The 25,875-nt window shown below is 38.9% G+C and overlaps 1 protein-coding gene across 1 annotated transcript in view; it reads right to left on the bottom strand.

Moving 5' to 3' along the window:
• cacna2d1a (calcium channel, voltage-dependent, alpha 2/delta subunit 1a) overlaps positions 1–25,875 on the bottom strand; it is a 102,611-nt gene that overhangs the window by 67,371 nt on the left and 9,365 nt on the right. Inside the window, exons 2-3 of the mRNA XM_080887337.1 lie at positions 15,086–15,167; positions 13,285–13,401 (exon numbers count right to left, since the gene is read on the bottom strand). Coding sequence (XP_080743463.1) covers positions 13,285–13,401; positions 15,086–15,167 — 199 coding nt within the window. The remainder of the gene's footprint in view (positions 1–13,284; positions 13,402–15,085; positions 15,168–25,875) is intronic.

Genomic DNA, 25,875 nt, shown 5'->3' with positions numbered 1-25,875 from the left:
GACAGATTTGGAGCAATACTGCAAAGAAGAGTGGCCAAATTTTTGCCAAGTTAAGATGCGGCATGCTAATTCCTACCCAAAAAGACTGACTGCTATATCACAATCAAAAGATGCTCCAACAAAATAAAAAGGGTATGCATACTGATCTTATTCCTTCCACTGAAATATTTCTTTGTTTTTTAATTAAAAGCTATGGATTACAGAGAGATACCTTCTCACAGGCATTTGTATTTACTATCATTTTACTTGGTATTTCCCTGCAGGCGAGACCTGCTGACCTACCTTTGACTCCTTTCACCCAGTAGTTAAAGGTGCCAGGTTGAATTTCAAGCAGCTGTACACACACACAAACACATGGCACAGGAAAAGGCATTTATAAGGATCTCAGCAGCAGATCGGGAGGTGAAGGGGTCAAAAGTGCCCAGCAGTTTCTTCCACCTTGTAGCTTCTCTTTTATGTTGAATCCACAGCCTCGCAGTGCCTTTCTACTCCTTTAAGCAGTTAAAGGTTTTTTAGAATTTACTGCTCAAAGTGCAACATAAACACATGTCAAACAGTACATAAAAGAAAAATGCAACACCAGTTATCTTACAATACATAATGAGAAGATGTTGAAATAAGGATTTGCTAACAAGCTGGCATAGAAATATACAATATGAGCAAATTTCTTTTAGCAAGACTAATGAGAACATTGTTGCGTTAGTGAGAAGATAATGAAAATGTAGTTTCATGCCTTAGAACCAAGTTACTTCAAGTTAGGGACCATCCACTTTTGTGGGACAGTCAAATACAGGTGAATTCATTAGGACAGACATGCTACTGAATATGAGTTTTACTGATATATGTGCCAAAATGCTAAATTCAAATTGGCACTACATCGCTGACATTTAGCAAATAAGAAAGAAAAAAATGTTTAACCAGCTTCAAGTGACCACTTCAGAACAGATCTTTCATAAATCCACTGAATACTTGGACACAGCCTGTGTGCGCTTGCACGTGTTTTTCTTCTGCTCGGAGAAAATGAGTCATGTCTTCTGTAATTCCTTTAATCTCCTTCTGATGTCACTCGACGATGAGGCAAACTGAATGTGTTATGCTACAAAAATGTCATTTCTGAGGACCCAGAGCAATAAAAACCCATGAACTATGTGAGCTATAAACATTATGGCATGTATAAACTGAGCTGGCCTCAAAAGAATGACAAATAATGTGTAACTTTGCCCAAAAACAACAACAACTAACTCCAAACAAGAACTCTGTAGATTTATAGTGTATATTTTCTATTTGTTTTAGTCAGGGTTGCTATCTGGCAGCCTGATTAGAGCATCTAGTACTGCCAGGACAGCACACACACCTGCCATCTCACTGATGTGTAGGGAGGCACGGGAGAGCAGAGGAAACATGAGCATCTGCTGTTGTGACTGGCAGCACTTTAGTCAGATCTATCCTGCTCAGCCTGTAGGGAGCCAGGAGGAGAGTGGTGAGAAAAAAGTGGTGAGAGAGGACATACATTTGCACACATTGCGCACACACACACACACACACACACACACACACACACACACACACACACACACACACACACACACACACACACACACACACACACACACACACACACAGGCACCAGAAGGAAAACAACTGTACAGTGAGTGCATGCAAGTTGACAATTTAACCCTATCTACACAACTCTGGTCTTTTAGAGAAGATATCACTCTCACCAACATACTAACTTAGCATGAAGTTACTTGTTAGAGACTGGTGCTGATCCACTGCTGTGCTGTGGTTTGACAGCTCATCTCTCCTGCAGCAAACTCTTCCAGCCGACCATGCTATCTGTGTGCCAGCTGGCTGCAAACAACTCCCAATTACAGCTGTACCCAGCTGGAAAGTTGATGTGACGGTTCTGCACATGGACACACCTACAGCCACTCACTGATTCGCTGTATGTTTCGAAAGAAAGGTTACCATTTTGATCGTCAGCGATTTGGCTTTACATATAACTATTTACGGATCACAACAAGAACTAGTTGAATGGTGCTTACTTTAGCTCTTTCCTGAAGCGTGACGGAGCAGAGGCAGTGTTTTTGATCGAAACACTCACACACTGTGATAGCTACTGTTGCTGATTCAATTAAAAAGCACAATTTGACCAATATAAAGCAATTTTTAAAAAACAACAACAACAAAAACAATGAAAACGGTCTTTTTCTGAGGCACTGCTATTGTTGCCTATATCTGAATGGGACTAAAGGTGACAGACAGAGGGAGATAGAGTTATAATGAACAAGAAATCAAATGTGCACTCCCCTCTGTATACATATACTGTATATCTGATAAGTTTCATGTAGGAAAACAGAGATGACAAACACAAAGCCGGAGCACTGCGACAGCTGGGCTGACAAAAGCAGCTAGACACACAAATACACACACAAGCACACACAGTCCAGGAAGTGGTGAATAATGAGTCACTAGTGGCCAAAATCTCTCTCTCTTTCTCACACACACACACACACACACACACACACACACACACACACACACACACACACACACACACACACACACGTGCACTCTTTATCTCATTGAGTCAATATTTCAAATATTAATGCTCATTAAGAAAGACAGGATTATGTTTGCACAATATTGCATCATGTCATTTAAAGCCTCTTAAAATCCCTACTGTGTGAATTCCATACTGAAGCTGTAACATCAAATGAAATCTATTAAACTGCAATATGTTTTGCAAAAGTTCTGGAGCCAAACTATCTGTTTTGGATACTCTTTGCATATGTGTGTATGTTGTTGTTCACTTTATATGTTTTAGAGTCCTTGGGCATACATAGCATTACTCAGTGACTAAGGGCACAGTGTCCTGAGATTAACTGCAAGTATAGGAACTACAGTTGGGAATTGTCTGGCATTTTCCATTCATAACCATTCAGTGATTAAATGAAATGCTGTAATGACTGCAGATAATTAATCATATATTTCTAGAAGCTAATTGACATGTGATGATTTTTTGGAGGATTACTTTGTTACAACCAAACAAGCAACTTATGATCCAGAACAGAATTAGCAGACAAACTGAAGACAATTCACCTATGATGTGATGAAGTGCGTCCCATTATTGGATTTGTTAAGTATTTGGGCAAGAAACCTCTTTTATAGAGTCATTAAATTGACAGTGAAAACACATGAAAATTGCGTTGAATTATTATCCTTTTGAATGATTTGCTCAACATAGTTTACAAGATCTTTACATTTTCTTCAGCTATGTTTATATGGTGTCTGATTTCATATCAACTGTGAGCTGCCTGACCCCCGAGGCAGTGAAGCGGCTATAAAAACACGAAATCAAGTCAGTGGATTCAGTAGTGTTTAATTTAAAAGTTCCTTTCTAAAATAATTTCTTGTTTTTCCTGAGAGGTGGTCTAATGCCTTTGCGAAATGCTGTAATTTGACACCAATATTTGCAGTTATCGCCTGTACGATATCAGCCAAATATAACGCCACTTTGCTCGTTTCAACTGTACAATTTCTAGAAGACTGTTTTGAAGTGTGATGATTTTTTTTTTAAATATTTTGATTTAAAATATTTTCTCAGTTCACACAAATTCACAGTTTAAAAAGGGCTTACAAAGAGTTTTTTATATCATAGCATGATGACAATATACATTTTCATATTCAGAAGAGATTCTGAATCCACATCTCAGTTTTAGTGCACCTAAGGTGTGAAAAACACACTCAAAAATTGTTCAAGTTAGTCAATCTATTTTTATTTTATTTCTGAAAATGCCAAAAAATATTATTTTTAAGTTTTGTTTATGTAAGTTACGTTTTATGTATATAAAGTGTTTGCTTGTATAAATATGGTTCAAAAATATGCAAAACTGTTACGTAGAAAACACCAAAAACATTCAAATAAATCGACATAGGTCCCCATGATAGTAGTGGGAATTCTTGAGGTTCTCTACATCTATTAGCATAAGATTTGAAAAAATCTGAGATTTCCCATAACTTTATTTTCATGTGTGTTCTCTGAGTACTGTCCAATGCCATGTTTGATTGTTTATTTTTGCCTTTCTTGCCTTGCTTCTCACAAGAGGCAATATTCTAACACAGAGGTGTCAAACTCCAGGCCTCGAGGGCCGGTGTCCTGCAGATTTTAGATAACACCCTGGGTCAACACACCTTAATTGAATGATTAGTTCCTAACCAGACCTCCTTAGAAATTCAAGACATGTGGAGGAGGTAATTTAGCCATTTGAATAAGCTGTGTTGGATCAAGGACACATCTAAAACCTGCAGGAAACCGGCTCTCGAGGCTTGGGGTTCCCCAACCCATTCACTATATGAATCAAAACCTTTAAGATCCTACTGCAATAAGCTTATTACTCAAAAAGGCCCACACTTGTGTAAGATTAAATTAGCATAATTAACCCGCCAATAATACATCAACAGCATGCGACATTCAGAAATTTGTGTTTATTCAGCAATTTTGGGCTTTCACCAGCACTCAAGTGAAAGACAGCTGTTAGAAAATCAGTCATTATGCGATGTATCCTTTCTTCTCAGAAATGAATGTAACTCAGTACTTGAGCACAAATGGATAAACACTCATGTGAAACTGTACAAGCAAAACTGTTCTTATTTTATTGGACAACATCATTTAAAAAGAAACGTGTGAATGAGGAGTGCAATGACTGTCGTGTGTGTGTGTGTGTGTGTGTGTGTGTGTGTGTGTGTGTGTGTGTGTGTGTGTGTGTGTGTGTGTGTGTGTGTGTGTGCGCCTACCCTATGATTGGGACTCTAACAGCAGAGTTTAATGACTCACAGCATGTCATCCAGTGGTTTAATAACGCACTTGCACACACTAGAGATCAGTGACTCCTCTGTAATTACGCACCGCTACATAACGCAACACTTAAAAGAGCTCTGTTTAAGTGCTTGCACTCATGCTCTCATCCTTCTTGGACAATTTAATGAACATGAATGCTCCTAGACAGCCAATTTTGTGTTTAATGCATGCATGTGGCAGATTAGGAGAGATGAGGGTACTTGAATGGCAGTTTTCTCATTTTGTTTGAACAGTGTGGAATGTTAACCGGGGTAACAAAAAGAAAGCAAGAGAGAAGTGATTCACTTAGGGAGTGAGGAATCTGTTTATGATGCCCATGTTGCTTAGCAACCAGGGTGTCATGGTTACCTGCCGCATCCATGGTCCAGGCACAGTGGAGAGCAAAAGCTCCCATGCGAGGGCAACACGAGAGACTAGAAACATTTTGTTCATTATCTCCCCACTAAAGCGTGAGCCGTCTTTCTCCTCTACAATTAAAAGTCAACTCAAACCTGCCTGACTGAAGGTAATGCCAACAGCCCACTCACAATTAAGGAAATGGGGTTTCTTATCGATGGAGAACCACTCTGAGAGTGATTTAAACCAGGGTTGGAGAACAACTGTTGTTTTTGTTTCCAAAATGGCCACCAATTGTGGCTCAGACTTTGGTGGGAAGCCAACGCCTTATGAATCTGCTGCCAAAGAGCTAATGCAATCCCAGGCCTGAAATAACCCTCACCAATCAATATTCAAATAGCCCAGGCCTGTCTGCGCTGTACCTTTGCACAGCCTTTTCCCCTCATAGTCTTACTTTCTCTTTTGGATGGTGAAACGATTTTTTTTTGTCTTTTCCCTTTACTTTCCTTGAGAAATATTTGCAGACCAACAAAGACCATCCCTGAGCAAGTTCCTCAGTCTTTTTTTCATTCTCTTATTCCTTCACAACAACTTTTCTGCAAGCCAGTTTGCTCTCTCTCAGCAGTCTGTCTGTGGGAGATGGCAGGCTGCCATATCACCATAAGCAGGTGTTTTTGTCAACAAGCATCCCTCAAGGTGGGCACAAAGCAACAAGAGGAGTTCCTCGAGGGCACTCACAGAGAATAACCTTCCACTTATCCCAACAAGTCAGTCATCCCTGTTAAGTCTTAGGTCATCTTGAGACCATCCATCAGTTAAAGCTAATAATGGCAGCTACTCTAATACTTCTTGCTTTTTATCTCTGCTTTTGAAGTTGTGTAATCTTAAGTGCAGCTAAAGTTTTTAAATGTAAAATAAATTAATTTGTCCGTGGTTATCATCAGTGTTGGGTCATGGGTCATCTTTGACAAAGGGATTTTTTTTTTTGGCAGTGAATTCATATAGGAAAAAATATTTATCCATGGCTTCTACTGTGTAATAAAACAGAATACATCAGTTAGTTATTCACGATCACAAAAACATCTGCATGTCCAGATGTCACATTGCACACAGTATGAAAAATATTCAAATAAAACAATGTATTAAGCATTTAGTCTTAATATTGTGTTTAGATGGCAAGTTTCAACTATGTTTCCAGCATTCCTCAAAGTTTCAAACAAAATAGATAAATAAATATTCTGATACTAACACCTGCTTCCTGAACACATTTTAATGGAAAAACAGTGACAATAGCAAAAGCTATCATCTGAGCTTTTTTCTCATTAGGATAAGCTTTAAAAACGGCTTTTCAGCATATTTCGCTAATTGCTAATAGTTCAGCTTCAGTAACTCTGCCATTCTGGTTTGCAGCCACTTGTAAAATTCCTTCTTTTAATGAGAAATATCGAGAAAATTCTGCTGGTGTCACTGTGGGGAGTGAAATGATCTATTCCACTGGGAGAAGTTAACCACTGGCTCCATCAAAGAGTACTGGTTAAGAGGAAAGCTTCAATAATTGATGAAAACAGAGTCATAGGTGGCCTGAATATCAGAGGGAGGCTATCTGCTGTCAAGGTAGGTAAAAAAAGAAGTAATGAACAAAGGTGTGCATGCACAAAAAGTGTGCGATGTGTAGATAAATTCATAATAAACCATGTGCATGATAGATGTTCAGTAGGGAAATTACCTTAGTCTCGGGTCTTAGTTTGCTTTACACCCACCCAACCATTTCAATTCTCCACATTCATGTTTCAACTATAGACTTCTTATAAAACATGACATACTCTGAAAAGTAAATCCTATGGAGAGTTTGAAACTTTTACTCTTGATGAGATTATAGTCTCACTTAACAACTTACTTAATGTAGCATGATGTTTATTTTGTCATTACGGTCCTATTGGGAGTAAAACAGACATAAACGCATGTATGATTTATGATTTATAAAGTAAGATGGGCCTGCTTTGTGACAGACTATTCATCACTGTGTCTGAGATGGTGTGTAAGGTCAGGTCCACCCCTTGTTCGTCACGGTCAATTAAAAGAAAAAGAAAAAAAAAAGATGGCAAATGCTTCACATCCAAAATGTGATGTCTCAGTGGCTACATCCATTCTTTAGATACAGTCTATGACTGCAATGACGCTCTTCTTCTCAGAAAAGGTGGAAATACGCGGTCTTATTTAACATAGGGCAAATGTCGTATTTCAAAACACTTCTTGTTCAAACATAAAGATGTAAAGCTACTCATGAAGATGATTACAGACTGTTACAGTGTTGGGTAATAGATGCTACAGTAAAGACTTGTGCTATTAAAAAGTAGGCTGTTATTTTACCACAGCAGTGGGAAACTCATTTTTCCAAGGGGCCACATGAGTAACTAGGATTGTTGTGGAGGGTCAGACCAATAAGCTTATAAAGAGACTAAATTAATATTGAGCAGATTATTACAACAGTCTCAGTTTCTCATGTGGCTCCTTAGGAAGATCAGTTGTCCACCTGTGAGTTATAACCTTGCCTATGGAGAAAAATAACTTGTTAGAGTATGTTTGCATTACCAAATACCATAAAAGTTTCTTTGCATTTAGCTGGTGCATATTGGTTACAGAATCCTCAGAGGCTGTGAAGCCAACTGTACATTTATCTCTAAGTGTATTGACTTTATCTCATTGAAGCAAGTTGATATTGACCACCTAACCAACATCAAGCTTATTAATTTCCCTTGGAGCAACATCTTTAGCTGAAATAAAACCTGGCCATTGTGGTTTGAGACCACTTCACTATCCAGAGCTCACTCGATACGTCATCAGCAGGCAGATCTATCTGCCAATATTTGCATTTTTAAACAGCCAACATATGAAAAGTTCAAATGTAAACAAGAGACTAATAAGAATAAGAGAAAAAAAACACCAAAAACACTAAAAACCAGCTGGGGTGACCCGAGTCTGGCAAAGCGTAAATAAATAATCTATGAATTGTTTTGAAATAAAACTAGACTCATTTTAAAATGCAACATATAATCAAAGAAAGATAACATAAATAAGCACAGATAACATGTTTTGTGCATTAAGGGGGAAAAAAATGAAGTTAAAAATCCTATATTGGTGAGGCTCTGCCACTTTCTTCCTTAACAGACCTTCTTAACATGGATGAGGTACTTGTTTTAGCAGCTGATGGACACTTGCAGCATCACCCTGGAAGAAATTAATGTGAACATCCACAATGTAAAACCTCAACTTCTGCTAAAACACTGGCTCACATGACTGACACAACCAGATGATTGGATACCTTCTACTTATATGCCAGTTAATCAGAAGAGAAAACATGGCAAATGCAGATTACCAAATCAAATAATGTTACTCAACTAGAAAAATGTTTAGTTTCAGGTAGTTATAGTTTTGTAATTTAACATAAATTCAACAGGGAAACTATTTTTGCTAGTTCTTTTTAACACACTGTAATGCGGAAGGATACCACATACTTCTATATTCAACAGGAAGATATATAAAAGGACAGATAGGGCTAACACAGGAGCAGAGGGCAAGGCTAAAATGGGAAATTGGGAATGAAAAGTGACACAGAATCAGGATGAAGTGATGGCAAAAGAATTTAGCAGGGTTTGAGGCGGAAGAAAGAACAGGGCTGGCATGAAAGATAAAATGTGTGATCACAGCAGAGAGTAAGAAAGAGGAAAAGGTCAAGAGAAAGCTGACTTTGGATAAGAAAAGGTAAGGATGGCGATGCACTTATGCATGTGAGAGCACGCAGATGGTCACAAGTGGAGCTTAGCCTGTGTGTGAAGCAGTGAAGCTAAGCCACAACAGCAGCTGCCTAAAGAATCTGAGTCATATAGAGATCAGGAAGAAAACCCTCTCATCTCGGCCATACGCGCGCGCGCGCACACACACACACACACACACACACACACACACACACACACACACACACACACACACACACACACACACACACACACACACAGAGCTAAACATATCAATACCTTCCTCAAAAATAACCAAAAAAAAAAATAAATCTAGCTACCGTACAGTTGCTGTCGATGACAACTTTTCAGGATTTCTCTGTCAGTACCGTGGTGGTTTCTTTCCTGCTGGGAATTTCAGTTTCACTTTACATCCTTTTAAGAACGACACATACTGAATACAAAATACTGTGGCATGACATAAAAGAGGCAAATTCTTTGATCACCCATGAGCTATAAAGAGACAAAACCATGTCCCCAGTCAGATCATCAGCACTTTGGAAACATTAACTTGGAACGGTTGAAACAGATGAGCAAAAAGTGATGTTTAAAAAAGGCAAATGTATATAGTCTGTACAATAAAAGAAAAAGATTGGAGCAAGATTGACTGTGTTCACTGACAATTGATATCAGTCACATATAAACTGAGGGACACGTATACAAAAGTAATTGGACATTTGCAAAGCACCGCCCAGGAGAGCAGTTTGGTCAGTGTAAAGAGAAATGCCACTGCTTAGTTCAGGCGCAGCATTGCCTAAACTTTACAATATACATGATTTTGGTTGGTTTTAAAAATTTACAGTTTAATACTGTCTCAGCTTTCAAATGTAAAAATCATGTGAATTACTCTAAGAAGTGGAAATATTCTTACTGCACCGTTTTGATCTTAAAGGGTCTGAATACCTGAATCTGATCACAAAATACCTGAAATTAAATCAGAATGACTCACGTGGAGTTGAAACCCTACTTTTACATATCTGTGTGTGTTTCCTCGTTTATTCCTGCATGTGCGTGGTTGTTTATAGCAGGGCTGTGTGTCAGTTTAATAGCTTTGAAGGTTCAAACTGTGCTGTGTGAACAAAGAAAGAGTGCTGCCTGTTGCTGAGATGCCAAGATCCATTAGGCTTCTAGTCTCTTGTTTAGGGCCTCAAAGGAAGTGTAGCATATAGAGCACTCATGGACTTCCTACCACTTCCTTATCATCTGTGTTTCTCAAAGATCAGACAATTCAGTTCTTTCCTTTCTCCCAGACAAAAAAAGCTCTGCTCCTTCACATGTTCAGTTATGATGTGTGCAATCAGCCTTTCAACAGAACAAAGACAGAGAAAAAGTGAGGACTTAAAGATAAAAACAAAAAGATATGAGGGATGATGATATGGGAAAAACGACAGAGGATAGTAAAGGAGTGTAAAGTCAGAGAGGAGTGCTTTTTACCTCATAGAGAGCTATTATATTAGCGTAGGCCAGGTCAAAACATTACAGATGCTTGACTTCGATTTCCATTCATTATTTAGCTAAGTAGTCCCTGTAACAATTTATGGTCCTTTAGATAAATTGACTGCCATAAAGTTGACTCCGTTCAACTTCATTACACAAAATACATCACCACCACAACCTATATTCTTCAATGCTAATGCACTGACATTAAAACAGGAGCATATGGTGTTTGTTTTTTTTACACTTATATCGTCTCTCTTTCATTTTTTGCTTCCAGCAAAGACTAAACAACTGGCACTAACTTCCACAGGTGAAACACACAGCAGATGGTGCTGATGAAATGTTAGAACACAGTCTGTAGTGCAACATCTATATTCCACTGTCATCAACTCACAGATAAGTCGTATTTAGTCTCCCCAGGTGTGAAGCAACAACACCGAAAGCTAATTGTCCCTAATCCCTTGACAATTATGAAGATGTAAGAAAAACAAAATGCCTGGCAGATATGATGGGTTAATCAATTAGATTGTAGCTATGGCAACAAGCTGTCAGCCTTAATTGGATATTCCGGGCCCTTTGAGTCAAATTGATCGAGGCTGGTAGCATCCCAAGGTCCTAATTTAGTTGGTGAGATACTGTTAAATGTAATTTAAAGGTACAGGGAAAGGTTGGATCAATTTCACATGCTGTCCTTTGAAAATAAAAAAAAAACAAGTGTGTCCAAGAGAAAATAATAATACTGGTCAAGACCTCGGTTAAGTGAGCGTTATCATTTTTTTATACAGTACAAAATACAAAGCACAGCAAAGGCTATACAAATTTTGATCCAGGACAAATGCAGATGATAGAGGAATCATTAATGCATATCTATTGAGCATTGAGCTGCTTATGAAGCATTTCAAAACCACAGACTTCCAGAGAGTATCACAGCAGTGGTAGAGGAGCAATCAGAACCATATTAGAAAGCATTATGGCTGTTATCATCTTTTTTGCCCCCAAAATTCGAGAGTTGGAAAAAAAAAAGACGTTATAGAAGTGACAGAAGTTGCAGTTCCTCTAGGTGCCACTTGAGTCAATCCCAACAGACTCCTGCATTGAAGTACTTAACTTTAGAGCGAGTTTCACATTCTAATAACTCATCTCAGTTAGGGCGTGCCGGCTCTGACTGGCAGGAGACCAGATATAGTGAGGCCGATCAGGCCTTACTTCCACTATCCTGAATCATTAAACTGAACTTCAAGTTACTGTGAGTGCTCTTGGAGCCTTTTAGAGCGTTTTTAATGGATTATCTTACTAACAATATAGTTTGTTGTCTGGTAAAGGCCATCCGAGACGTTTGTGCTTCACTTTTATTCAATGATATTCTAGTATTTAGTCATCCAGGTCATGATAGTCTAAGAAGCTTGGAAAGTTTGGAAAGCTGTGCTGCCAGTGCAGTTTTGAGATCCCTTCCCAGATGCCTCAACCCCAACTCACATCGTGTGTCAGGTGACCTTAATAGATCACATGATAAGGCCAGGCAAGGTCTCACAATGGTTTCACCTGAAACCATTTTTACACCTTGGCTCCTAAGGGATAATCCAGACTAGGGTTTAAACACCATTTGGTTTTACTTCTCGAACGAGAGTAAAACATCTCCAAGAAACTTAAAGAAGTCCAGTTGCCTTCTTTCCAAACTCCTTAGACATTCTAGTATTTTACTAGTCTCCTACAAAGTAGATAATGTATGTGTATTTGTATTGGAACTGTTTTGTTTAGGAATGTAGCATGCTAACTAAGATAGCAAGTACTAGCCGATAATGTAGCACGCCACCCTTCCATCCATGTAACGTAACTCTCAAAGGTCCAGCATAACTTCTGTCATGCTTGGGAATAGAGTCCAAGAACATTGGGTAAGGTCATGGCAGCTATGTTCATCTTTTATACTGTCTATGTTTTTTTGTTTGTTTGTTTTGTTGTGTTTTTCCTGAGCCACAATTGACCATATTTAGACAAGAAAGTAAAGTTTTCAACTATTTCTTGCTAGTCTGGTTAGTATGTGGATATAAATTGTATAGATGCATCTGAGATCACTCCACTAATATAGCAACTTGTAAAAACACTTTAACATGCTGCAGAATTGACACAGTCAAACATTATATATGAGATAAGTGAATTTTAAATGCTTCACAAGACAAAAATACAATGAAAAGGTCCACTTCAATAACTGGCAAACGAACCCTAGCAACAGTTAGGTCTAAGATGTATAACAGTTTAAATAGATGAGTTTTATTAAAAAGTCAAACTAATTACTGTCATGGACTGAAAAATGCTTTTGTGCTTCTTTTTTTTTCCTCTTCCAAGGCCTCTGAATTGTCCTCGCAGCCTTTCAATAACCTGCGTGAGGTGAACACGGTTCAGGAACACTTCTGTCTGTTGGGCTCAGACAAATGAGCCATAAAACCAGCCAGTATAGGTTAGGTATGAGGGCAGAACAGGCATCAGAAGTCAGAAAGACAAAGCTTTTCTCAAAGTTGAAACTAAACAGGGTCATTCGTGACCGTGTACCAACACAGACTGCTAACTCTGAATCAAGTATTGTGGGTGGAGGATGTTTGATTATAATAGATCAGCTGTGATGTTGTTCCAGAGGCTGTCCCAAAGAGAAATGAAGATAAACAGACTGTTTCTGTGTGTTTTCCTGGGCCGCTGTGCAAGAAGTCAAGCTGTACCTAATTTTGCAAACAGTGTACATTTTGCATTTTATGATTCCATCTTAAGAATTATGTCACCATGACAAAAGACGCAAGGGAAAACCTTCTCTTCCACTTAACTGATTTCCTATAAATTGCCAAAAGATCATAAGATTAAACTTACCTTTAGGGCTTCGGAGCGGTTAGCCAGCAGTCTCTCTATGTTCCCAGCAGCCGTTGCCACCAGCTCCTGCGCATTGTTGGACTCCACTCTGAAGTGCTTTCTGTGTTTATGATATATCTAAGACAGTCACAATAAAAATTCTGGGTCAGAAACAACGTAACATCTGTCTATTTTCTATTCACAGACAGATGTAGTGTAACTAAAATTAAGAACGTTACTCTGCATTATTGCCCATCTTCTATATTTCATCAGCCTCACTGACCAAAGCACAGTGATTTAGAAAAGAAAAAAGCCTTATGTAACTGTACCATTTACTCTGCTATGGAATATGTCCCAGCAAGAGTAATAAAAAAGCACAAATGCCAAACAGCCAATTATTTAGAAGCCTAAAGAGATTTCACTGTCCAACATTCAAAACACAGAGCTGAGGCATGTTCATGTAGGCACTCAGTGAAAGACTGGTATTAAAAATGATACTATTAAATGTTTGATTCGGATTGTACTAATACATTGTTTTATATTTGGAATTTGTGTATGTATAAATACATTTGAATTGAACATATTAATGCTAGTGATTACTATAGCTTTGGGGTGTTTTGAAAGCTGAAAATGAAATTTCCGCACTCGTGTGCATAAGCTGATACCAGCATTTGAGGTTGTAATTTACATGAGTCAGCATAACTGTTCAGGCAGCATTGTAACACCCCTTTTCAACTCCCCCTGTTTTGCACATTAATCTCATTCAGCTGCCCATAAGACTTCCAAATACATTTAATTCTTGTTTGGAGTGATACGCCATCCCAGAACATCAAATGAAAATAGGTTTTGTAATGATTTTTGCCATGTTTTAAGGCTGAATGCTTTTATTCTCAAATGGATCCAAAGTAGCACATGCATTATATCAATCAATGTGGATCTAAAAAGCTTCTTCTCCTTCTCATATGTTTGTGTTTTTGAGTGTTTAAGTGTCTGCGTGTGTGTAGGAGCTGTAGCTATCACAGTAGAGAAGTGAAGTTAATCTCATGTGAGTGTGTACAGTGTGCTGGTGAAATGAAATGATGCAGATGCAGCGTTATGTCTAATGAGAGACTACTATATGAAGACTGGTGATGTGTTGTGACACCTGAGGTCGTGCAGAGAGAGCTAATGAGACTAAGAGTATTAAGTGACAGAAATTACACATAATATTTTGTTCTCGTCCTGTAAATATGGATTTGAATAGATATAAATTTATTTATAGAAATCGTTTGTGCACAGTTGGTGCAAACTGTAAAAACAATAACGATTTATTAAGCACAGTGTCAGTACTGGTATTTGGGGTGTATGATAGGTATATGATACCTATGTGTGAGACATGAAAAACTTCAGTTTTGTTAGATATTTATTAGTCTGGGTTAACCCCCATTCAATCTATATTGTGGGATGAACATAGTAGCTATGGCACAAGATTTTCAGAAAATTTGGCCTTGACTTTGAGGTTGAGATCACTGAGATTTGAACTCATCTGAGATGTTTAGTAGATACAAGTATTGTATGAATTTGAAAATGTATTTGTCGCTTTGTTCTTGAGTCACTGCATTCACAAACGTATGTGTCGCCTCCATCACCCATCAAAAAAAGCAGGCAGAGAATTAGTAGGACTCTTTGTGTTGGCTGTGTGGATGCTCTTAAATCTTTGCTCTGATCAAAAACATCAACCAAGAGCGTTGCACCCCTTTATCCACAAATAAGGAGAACTCACTCATATTTCAGTTCACATTTGAAATCTTACTTGGCGTATATGCATGACAGGCAGTCTTACCTCTATTAGGTCCTGCATGCCAGTGGCTGTGTCTGTTAAAGCGATCAAATCTTTTTGCATTTGGTCCACCCATTCCTTTATCCTGTGAACAGAAAAAGAAAGTAGCTGATCATTCCTTGGCTAATAGAAAGTCTAAAAAATTTTTTATTCATTTTGAATGCAGCCATTGCAATCATATGACCTAAGCTGGCCTTTATTGTTTACTATATCAATACCTATGCTAGATTATCTATATAGATCCACTGGAGGGGAAGCGTGATATAATAAGTGTTAGACAAGATAATGCATTACTCTACTCCACAAGAGCTGTGCATTAAGGCAAGACCTATTCAAAGTTGGCAGCATGAGAGTATCACATCCTCAGGGGTGAGATGCTGGTTAATGTATTCTTCTGATGTGAAAAAGGACAGAAAGAGAAGAAAGACATAAAAGAGCAAGACAGAGACAGATGAGCATTTATTAGGCTTTAGATTTATGTAACTTCAAAACACATCAGAACACATCTGAGATTTCGTTGTTCAAGTCGAAAATAAATTATTCATTTTATTATTTACTTATTTATCAGCCTTGTTGCATTTTAACACATCAGTACAGTCAGTAATATGCTATGAGATCTACTTTAAGTGATGCCTTCTTTGTCCATGAATTCAGTATGTCTAAACAGTTGGAAGGAAAATGAATGCCCTCCAAGATAGCTATCACCATTTTAAAGTTACTGGTTTCTTGGTTTCCATTAGAGCAACAGCTGCTAGTCGCTGATAGCAGATAATGATAGAGGGTCAGCACACATGACTAGAATAGAATAGAATAGTCCTTTATTGTCATTGTACATGTACATGTTCACACATCCTAATGAATTAATTTAAAAATAAGACAATATGCTATAATCACCTGGAAGCAGCCTTCAAGATGATTTAGATTTTACTTGTAGGATTTATGACTGCATGGACTCAATGCTTCGGTCAAAGCAAGGTTCACTGAGCACATTAAGCAGAGTTTGTGAGCCCAGCTGTCCATAAGGAAGAAGGGGTGGGGCATAGCAACAGGTGACTAATGGGGAAACCGTGAGCATGTGTGGATGTGTGGATGTGTGTACTGTAGCTGTGCTCTATAAAGTAGACTTATTGGTCCATTTTTTTCAACAAGAGTTAAACTTAGTCTTGAACAGCTACACAAAATGTCATCTTCAAAGCATGATTTCACTCATAATTATTTATCCTTTGGAAAAATTATCACTTTTTTTAGTGAACAGTATATTTGAATTAAATCTAAGTGTGAAGCATTGAAAGTTGCAGGGTGAGTTTAGAGCTTTTTTGTGTAAGGGCAATAAACAATAAAATATGGTCCTGAGAAATGATCTAACTACAGTAGCTGGGTAGCTGGGAATTAAAGTGACCATTTCCCTTTTGTGTCTGCTGCTCCTTAGACCCTTTTTATGATAGATTGTAGCATCATGTAATAAAACGAACTGCTAATGTCTCATTCTGCCTTTTTTGTAAGCAGTCTGATTTTTATTTAAAAATCACCAGAGTAACTGCTAAAAGTAAAAATAGTGTTCTGATTAGTTACATCCATAAACAAACATTCTCCTCTTATCAGATTTTTTTCCTGATCCCATTGCTATAATAAAAGAAATGGTGAAAACGGTTGTGAAAACAAAAAGGGAGAAACCATCTAAAAAGGGTCAGTGAGCTGTGCAATGCCACGCAGCCTGTTGCCTGCAAGGCCACGAGAAGGAGGAACCACATGCAACTGAGCCAAGTGTGAGACCTGCTGGGACTGCAAGACTTTTGGCTCTTAAACTTGTCTCACTGGGCAGTTATTTTATGACAGGCAGTTATTGAAGCCCTTTTTTTCTGCCCAATTTCTAGTCTGAGTAGTTTGAGTACTACTGATCTGTTTTAGCAATGTCGCCAGACAAGTTTGTGAGTTATGGGAAATGCAGAACCCCACATTGCTCTTGGGTATATGACATTTAGCCTGCTTCACCGGACTTAAAGCCACAGTAGAGTACAGTGAAGTTTATGTGAAACACATGTCTTTAATATGCAGAAGAGGGGTAATGGATATATTGGGAAAAAAATGGTAAATGGCCTGCATTTGTATAGTGCTTTACTTGGTCCCTAAGGACCTCAAAGCGCTTTACACGTTCAGTCATCCACCCATTCACACACACATTCACACACTGGTGACGGCAAGCTACATTGTAGCCACAGGAACAAAGGATGTTAAAGTAAAGCTGCATGGCAGAACAAAAACAGGAAAACCTCAGAGGAGATTGATTGATATAGTGAAGGAGGACATGCAAAGATTTGGTGTGACAGAAGAGGACGCTAGTGATAGACTGAGATGGAGGCAGATAACCCGCTTCTTCTATGGTAACCCTAGAAGAAGAAGAAGGAAAAAGAAGAAGAAGGAAAAGTACCTTAAATGGAAAAGAAAGTCTGACGAAACAGTTAATTAAAAAAAAAACTTTTTTCTTGTGTCACAGGTAAAAAAAACACTTCTATGATACACCTACGCTTCCTCAATTATAGCTTTTCCACCAATCGTCCTCGCTCCTCTGTCCTTTAGATGCAACTTTGACATGATGCTAAGATTGATTTACGGCTCAGAGGCAAGATGACAAAGGACAGAATAGATGAGGAGGTAATGAAGTCAATGTTCCTTCCCAGTGAAGAGAGAAAAGAAAAAGGAGAAACTATGATAGAAAACCTAAACTGGAGCAGAAGAAAACTGGATTCCAGTGGAAGAAAACAAAAATTAACAGGAGGGTTACTGATTAGATGATTGATCACAAGTAATCACAAAGGCAGATAAAGACAAGAAGTAAAGAAAGAAAAAAAAGAGGGGACTAGTGAAGCACTGACAGTGATGCTTGCCCTCACGATGACTCCGACCTCTGTTCAGCGTCAGAACCAGCTGTCTCTCAGCAGCACAAATGAGCTGAGGGGGCAGCAGCTGGACAAACGGACTTCAACAGGCAAACTGACAGTAAAAGTTTACTAGATAAAAGTTGGCTTCATGTCAGCTTATACTGACTTCCCTGGACTTTAAACATGCTCACACTTTGAGCCTGGAACAGTTTTATACTCGTTAGACACGAAATGAGAAGCTCTCGAACCATCTCACTTGTTTATGATAGTGAAATGTGACTCAGTGCACATACGGTACAGATCATCCCAGGTTCACTGAATTTAGACAGTTAGGGACACACTTGGTTGGAGTTTAGACAAACAGGTCATCTGAGGGCTCCCGCTCCAACTCTGAAAGGATGACATTAAAATTTCATCACGTTTTTTCCACGTCCTCAGCTGTATGCATAAGTGTGCCAATGAGTTAAACGGTGTGAAATTAAATGAGGTGCTAGCCAGCGATGTCAATATTGCTACAACAGAAGGATAGCGCAGCAGAAACTATAGTGTGTATGTCACAAAGCATGACACTTCCTCACTACTAAATGAGCTGCTCCCTTGACGAAAATGATGTGTCTTAATTCGTGCTTGACCCCTGTGACCATGAGGAAAGTGGTAGCCTCACAGCCACAGGGGAAAGTAGCCCATCCCCCCTTTTCTTTTAGCCTCCATTGCTCTAATGATTGCCTCTCTTAGGCCATTTGTCATGTATACGTGTGTCTATGCGTGCGTACGTCCTTGTGTGTGTGTCCAGGTTCATTTGAAACCAGAGAAAAGTGGGTTGTACAGAGGTTAGATGGGAGTTGCCAGGGTCAAAGGTCAGCAGGAAAAGCATAGACCATTTCAAGAAGCTTTTAATGTAATGAAATTGATGAAATTGACACATTTATGCCTGCGCATTTTGAGTGATGGACCAAAGGATGACAAAACCCTTACTAGTGAAATTGATTAAAAAAATTTTTTTTTAAAACTACAATAAAGTTGTTTTTTTTTTAAAAAGGTAAAAAAATAAAAAATAAAAAAAAAGAAAGGAAAAGGGAGGTGAAAAAACATCATTTTCAACATCCTGACTCACCATAACAAGCTTAATGAAGGCCAAGTAGCCTCGCTGAGCCAGTTAAGAGTAGACTGTCATATTCAAGGGTTGAATGCTGGGAAGTGGACACAATCCCAGAATAGAGAACACGACTCAGCATGAAAGCACAGCTGCCTTACTTCTGACCACTTTATCCCCTCTGGCTTAGCTATGTGTGACTGCTGAGGAAATTTGTGCTCTTCTCTCTCCCATTTGTACACTTCAAAACCACAACCTCAAGCTGTTAGGTGCTGTGCAGCAATCAGCTTGAGGTTTCATACCCTTTTATAACCGATAATGAGGTTTCATACACAAGTGTAGTGGGGTTCATACATTAAGAGAAGATAAATGTGATTCTATGCTAAAAAATAGTAAATATAATGCAGCAAGGATTATTGTTCTTCAGTAAGTTAGCATTGTTCAGCTTCCATTGACAAAATTTTAATGGGATTTCTTTTTACAGGTGTTTTTATTTTTACTGCAGAAAATAAGGTATGATTAGCAAATCGTCTTAGGAATAATAGCTTCAAAATTCACATCTGGGGTATTTATATACATACGTCATGTCGAGACCATAAACATATCTAAAGCTTTTATTAACTACAGGCTTTACAACCATTAAAAGTTTTTATTTCTGAGGTTTAAGACTTATGTCTGTAATCCTCCGTTAAAGCCACTTGTCATGAAATAAGTACTAATTAATTAAAAGTGCAACTGTCAACTAAAATTGACATTTTAATGATAATTTCACTCTGGAACTTGGATTTTAATGTCAGGCTTTTGGCCATCATTCCGTTAAGAAGTGAATGCGGGCAGTGAGACATGCCAAGAAAAAGTTGGAGGAGGAAATGCAAAAGTCAACCTTTTATAATTAAAACGTCTTTAGTAATCCTGGAAACAGAAGTTGTTTTTTTAGACTTTTGACTTTCAACTTCTTAGCAAATCCATAATTCCAAATCAAATGCACAGACTCTAGCAGTGACTGCATTACTTCTTCATGGCATAAATTTAAGTGTAGATTCAACAAGGTGCTGGAAACATTGCTCCAAGATTTTTCTCCGTAGAAAAATAAAAGCTTCACATAAAAGCTTCACACATTCACTGTTGATTTAACTGCACATACATGTAATGCGAATCTCTTGTTCCACCACATCCCAAAGGTGCTTTGTTGGATTGAAATCTGGTGACTGTGAAGGCCATTTGAGTAAAGTGAACTGATCGTTATGTTCTGGAAAGTAGTTTGAGATGATTTGTGACACGGCACGTTACCCTTCTGGAAGCAGCTATCAGAAGATTGGTAGACTGTGGTCATAAAGGGATGGACATGCACGGGTAGGGCCCAAAGTGTGCCAAGAAAATATCCCCTACACCATTACATGATTAGCAGCCTGACCTGTTGATAGAATGAAAGATGGATCCATGCTTTCCTGTTGCCTAGATTGAATTCTGACTGCCATCTGAAGGAGGCCACAGAAATCAAAGACTCGGCAGTGTTTTTCCAGTCTTTCATTGCCATATTTCATTGAACCCATGTCACGTGCTGCCTCAGTTTCCTGTTCTTAGCAGACAGGAGTGGAAACTGGTGTGTTTTCTACTGCTATATATTTAATTAGGTTCCTGTTGTCTTCCTATTAGCTATAAGCAGTCTAGCCACTCTCGTCTGACCTCTGGCATCAACAAGGCATTTTTAACCCAGAGAACTGCCAGGCACTGGATATTTTCTCTTTTTCAGACCATTCTCTATAAACCACAGAGACGGTTGTGTGGACAGAAATCGCTGTAGGTGAGGAGTTTCTGAAATACTTAGATAAGGACCATTCTGAAAGATCCTACAATGGCAAATAAATTACCCCGGGGAGAGATATTGAGGAGACTGTTGTCTTCAAAGGTAGTTTACTTAGAAAGATGGTTACTGGGCCAAGGGTAACTGGAAATCAACATAAGTAAAGATCGGATATAAGCGGACTGACTGGGGCTAACTCCTGCCCCCTAGACAGGAAGTGGTATTTTCAATATGCTTTAACAACATGAACACATTTTTTAGATAAATGTCTCAAACTGTCCTTGAATACGACTTTGTTTCTACTTTTCAAATAGTGAAGCCCCATCATTCAGAGTTTACATGAAAAGCACACAGAATTTTTCAACGGGTGTGGAGTTTGTAATCCAGCATTAAAAGACGGTTCCCAGATGGAGTTCAGTAGAAGGACTTCCTCCCAGTATTTTTCTCCTATCTGTACTTTTATACCAAATGTATTTCTACATCTTTATGAGGAAGCAGCAAGGGATTTTTAAATAAATACCCCACAGACTGTATTCTTATGTTTTTTGCTGTCAAAGCGTTTGAAGAGTTTGTCATTAAACACTTTTTTTTTCACATCTCACTGGTTAGCAGGCACTAGCAGTTTGATGGCAGCCAAGTCTTCTCATCTCACTTGAAATCTATTGTATTAATAGTCCAATTTCATGCAGCATGAAGTAAATCTAGGAAAAAGCACATCCGTTTCTTTGTTTTCAAACATGACCTTACATTGTCATTCAGCAGTAGGGGTTTTCAAGTACGCCCAAATCATTTCCAAGCCTTATTGCTAGACTTTTTGTTTTCTTTCCTTCTGTTTTACTCACAGAGAAAAAAAGCAAACAAATCTGACACCCAGAGCCGAGTGAAAATCTAGAATATTGATTAAGCATTGTTGGACGTCATCCTTACTGAATCACTGAAAAATCAGCCTCACACCACCTCAGAGGCCCAGCATGCTCGTGTGCAAGCAGCGCACAAGAATCCAGGGCTCAATATCCAATCTCAGAATTTCCACTCCAGCGCCCTCTTGCCTTGTAAACATCCTCATGTTTTTATACTCTGAAGCCAGTCTGCAGATCCACATCTGATCTCTTAATTCCATCAAAACTGTCACGGAAAAAGCATCCAAAAGCAAACCCCCTCCCTCCTTAAGTCCCATCAAGTTGAGTTATGGTTTCCAAGAGTGGGTGACAGTTTGAAAGCTAAAATCCTCCTCTAATAGTAGTAATTTGGGCTTCTAATCTGTTCTTAGAGAAGAACAAGCCTGATACTATTACTGGAAGCTGAGAACATGCACAAAAAGGATAGGGATGTTTGAGGATGCCAGAATGGATGTAATTGAGCCATTGGGGGATAGTGCATCTAATAAGCAGCAAGCTTGACAGAGCATTGGAGAAGACAAACAGTCACTTTCTGCCCCTCTTCCTGTCTTTTTCTTCGTGCCTTTCCCTCCTTTCTTACATGGGCTTTATCCCTCTGGTGTAAAGCTACCACTAATGGCTTAGTATACTATTTCTGCTTGGGTCTTTCCTCTTAATTCACTTTATTTTGTCTTTCTCCCTCCAGCAGTGACACTGCTGTCTGTCTGTTTGTTGTGTCTAATTTTGCAAATTAGGACTTCATATAGTGAAAGCTTACATTTCCATCACATAACCTACCTATTGCTTCCTTACCAAGTTTAAATGAACTCGGAGTGCTAGAACTTTCCTTCCTCTGCCCCTCCCCCAGCTGGTTTTCCTCCTCCTACATGTATCACAACAAAGTACAAAGGAGACAAGTGATGATATCTTCTCCTTTATTGAGGTCAATAACACCATAATTGCAGGCTTTGTAAATGTCTCTCGGCCTCATTATCCTCTATGGTAGGACGTTATTGATGCTTCAGCCTCTCCTCTATATTTTCCTCTTAGCGAGTCATGCAGAGCGTTTTAGCCTAGCCCCCTGCCTAGCTCTGAAGAGCTCTGTTTAAGTAAAGCCTTGACAGTATTTATTTTTTGTGCTCTATCAAGCACTTACGTGAGGGTAATTACAGTTGCGGAAGAGCTGACTTGACATTGCATGAGATAACTTTGAAATGATGGGGCAATGCTGGTGGGCAGTCGTGCATGGAGAGACAAGGTGTAGGTTACAGGAAGTTGATTCCACTGGGACTGGTTTTATAGGTGAACTTGAATATTGAATTATATTGTTATGCTAAACTGAACTTCTGAGCAACACTTCAGGTGTTTACTTAGCTTTGAATGGCAGGATTTGTGGGATGTTGCTTCATGTTTTAACTGTGTGGGGCTTCCTGGTCAAAGACAATTACATAATAATCAGATAATTTGAGCACCAAAAGAACCACAAGGTATATTTACAGAAATCTTTCAAGTTCTTTTTCAGTTATTCATTTCTTTAGCACAGCTTAATTTTAATGCCTTGTGTAACACTTTTGGATGTCACAGAAAAAATAAATTAATGATGCTCAAAGTAAGATGATAGTGTCTTCCGAGTTTCTGTGAAATTAACTAGAGAAAAAAACCCATAAGATGTCCAAGAATTACAGCTGTCACAGAAGATGAGCTCAAAGTGACAGCCTGAGAAATGGTCCCCAAAAAGGACACTTTTGCAGGAGAGAGCATACATTTGTTATAGTTTTTTGGGGGGCGTTGGTTTCTTTGTTTGTGTTTTTTTGAGGCTGTGGCTTTTCTAAATGTTTTGACTGGAAGATCACATATCAGTGTAAACTGATATACTGTATATCAATAGATAGATAATGATCCAAAGACATTATTCCAGATTCTCAAACCTAAGGACTGACTCTTGACAAAACTGTGACTGTCAATCAAATTAATCAAAATATTTAAATATGTTATATAGGCTCAGGTTTGACATTTTATTAGAAATAAATATATAGAACATTGTAGCTGGTCCCTTATTTCCCAAGTGGTGGCACAGGAAATGGATGAGAATGTCAAGAATTTCAGCAAAGAAGCATTTCCTGGCGCAACCCTCAATTTATCCAGGCTTGGGACTGGCACACTTCTTTTAGTTAAAAAAGATCACCCTAGTAGCTGGACATTACTGTAGAGCAGGGGAAAAAACATTAAAAAGTTATGTACATGTACATCGCAGCTATTTGACTAGACGATTACGTCCTCTGCTAATACCTTTGCCCAACCTCCACCTCTCAACTACTTTTTAAAAAAAAAAATCCTTTTAGTTTTTCAGCAAATACAGATTGCCTTCATGGCTTTCTGCCAGACAGGCACTCGAAAACGACGGTAATCAATACAATACAATACAATACAATTTTATTTATATAGCACATTTAAAAAACCACAGGTATGCCAAAGTGCTTCACAGAATGAGTTAAGAGCAATAATAAATACAAATATAAAGCACAAAATACAAATAAAATATACTAACAGGCGGGTGACATAACTAACCAATAATACACCAGGCATAGTAGGCACAATCAGTATATTTTAACCAATGCACGATCTTTGCCCCAATCCTTACCAAATAGTTTTGTTGCCTAAACTGCAGGAAAACTTCTCCCGTTAGCTCAGATACCTCCACCTGTTGGCAGAGAAATCTTTCTTCTTCTTCTTTTGTCCCTAGCTGGTGGCTGGCAAGGGAGGTTGTTCACAAAGCCAATACGTCGCTGTGGGTGCCGTAGGGTTTCCATCTTGGTCAACGATGCACTTCCAGGCCTTGTGGTCTCCTGCCTTCACCTTTGCTTGCTCGAGGGTTAGACGTCCTTGTCTAAGGTTGTCTTCAATTTGCTTGATCCAAGTCTGCTTGGGCGCGTCACGCTTGATTCTCCAGTGGGCGGGTTGCTGTTGCATCAAAAGGCGATGATTTCTCATGCGGCAGATGTGGCCAAACCATTGCAGTCATCGCTTCCTAATCAGCTCTTCCACTGGGCCTGCTGGTGACATTGACTACGTATCACGCTGCTGATGATCACAGAGGGATCGCAGCGCATTTGGAAGACCTCAAGCTTGTTGAGGTCATGATTGAGGATCTCCGACCCATAGGGAAGAATGGGCAATACCGGTGTGCGGTACAGGCGAATTTTGGTGGTAAGGGTGACGTTTGTTTTCTTCCAGATGTACCATCAGAGGGAGGTGAAAGCTGCCGCTGTTTGACCAATTCTTGAATGTATTTCCGCTGTTGATACCCAGTAGCGTTTTTTGATATGGGCGACATGGGCGGTTGCCCAGGGTGGCATCGTGGTGGGGGCGGCATCACGGGCATCGGCAAAAAAGTTGCTCGTACTCATACTCTCCCGACATCATGCCAGCACATTTTGGAGATGTCATAGGCACCGATTGGTTTTCTATCGCACATTTGCTGGGAGTAAGGGCGGGGGATTCTTTGACTGGCTGGAGTGGCATCTAATAATCTACCCGCAAAATAAAACAAAATAAAAACAAACCAACAAACAGGAAAACACCAGACATTATGATACAGGCTTATAATTTGCATCGAAGATTTTTCGAAATTCTATACGTGAAAAGTGAGTGCGAGAGCCCTCGGTGGCGAGACAACGAGGCTCCAGTTACAGCAGTGCAAGTAAACAAACAATAAATATAAGAAGAGTAAGAATATAAATATACACTTTAGGACTAGGGGTAAAGGGATCAATAACAATGTATAATTTACAGTTTAATGATTTAAAGTCTCACACAACCTGTCGAAAGGGCAGGGGGGCCAGGTGCTTCCAAATAGAGCACATTTCATTCATAATGTTGTCAATCCAAGCCCATTATGTATTCATGATTTGAATCCTGGGTTGTGCAAAATCCCAGAAATAAATCCAAGACAAAGTGAATCTGTGAACCAAGGTGTAGATCTATTAGGTTATGTCGTGGTGATCCACGGGTTGGGGGATAGGTGTTCATACTGGAGTGCAAAATTAAAACCAATGGAAGATGGACAAGAAATGTTCAAAGCCATCAGGTGCTCAGTTTAGAAAAAAGAGAAAAGAAGAGGAGGCTAAACGAGCAAAAGA

This window comes from Rhamphochromis sp. 'chilingali' (assembly GCF_963969265.1).
Source record: "Rhamphochromis sp. 'chilingali' genome assembly, chromosome: 7".
Taxonomy (NCBI): domain Eukaryota; kingdom Metazoa; phylum Chordata; class Actinopteri; order Cichliformes; family Cichlidae; genus Rhamphochromis; species Rhamphochromis sp. 'chilingali'.
Note: the sequence above shows the minus strand (reverse complement) of the source record. Positions and strands in the feature narration are given on the sequence as shown.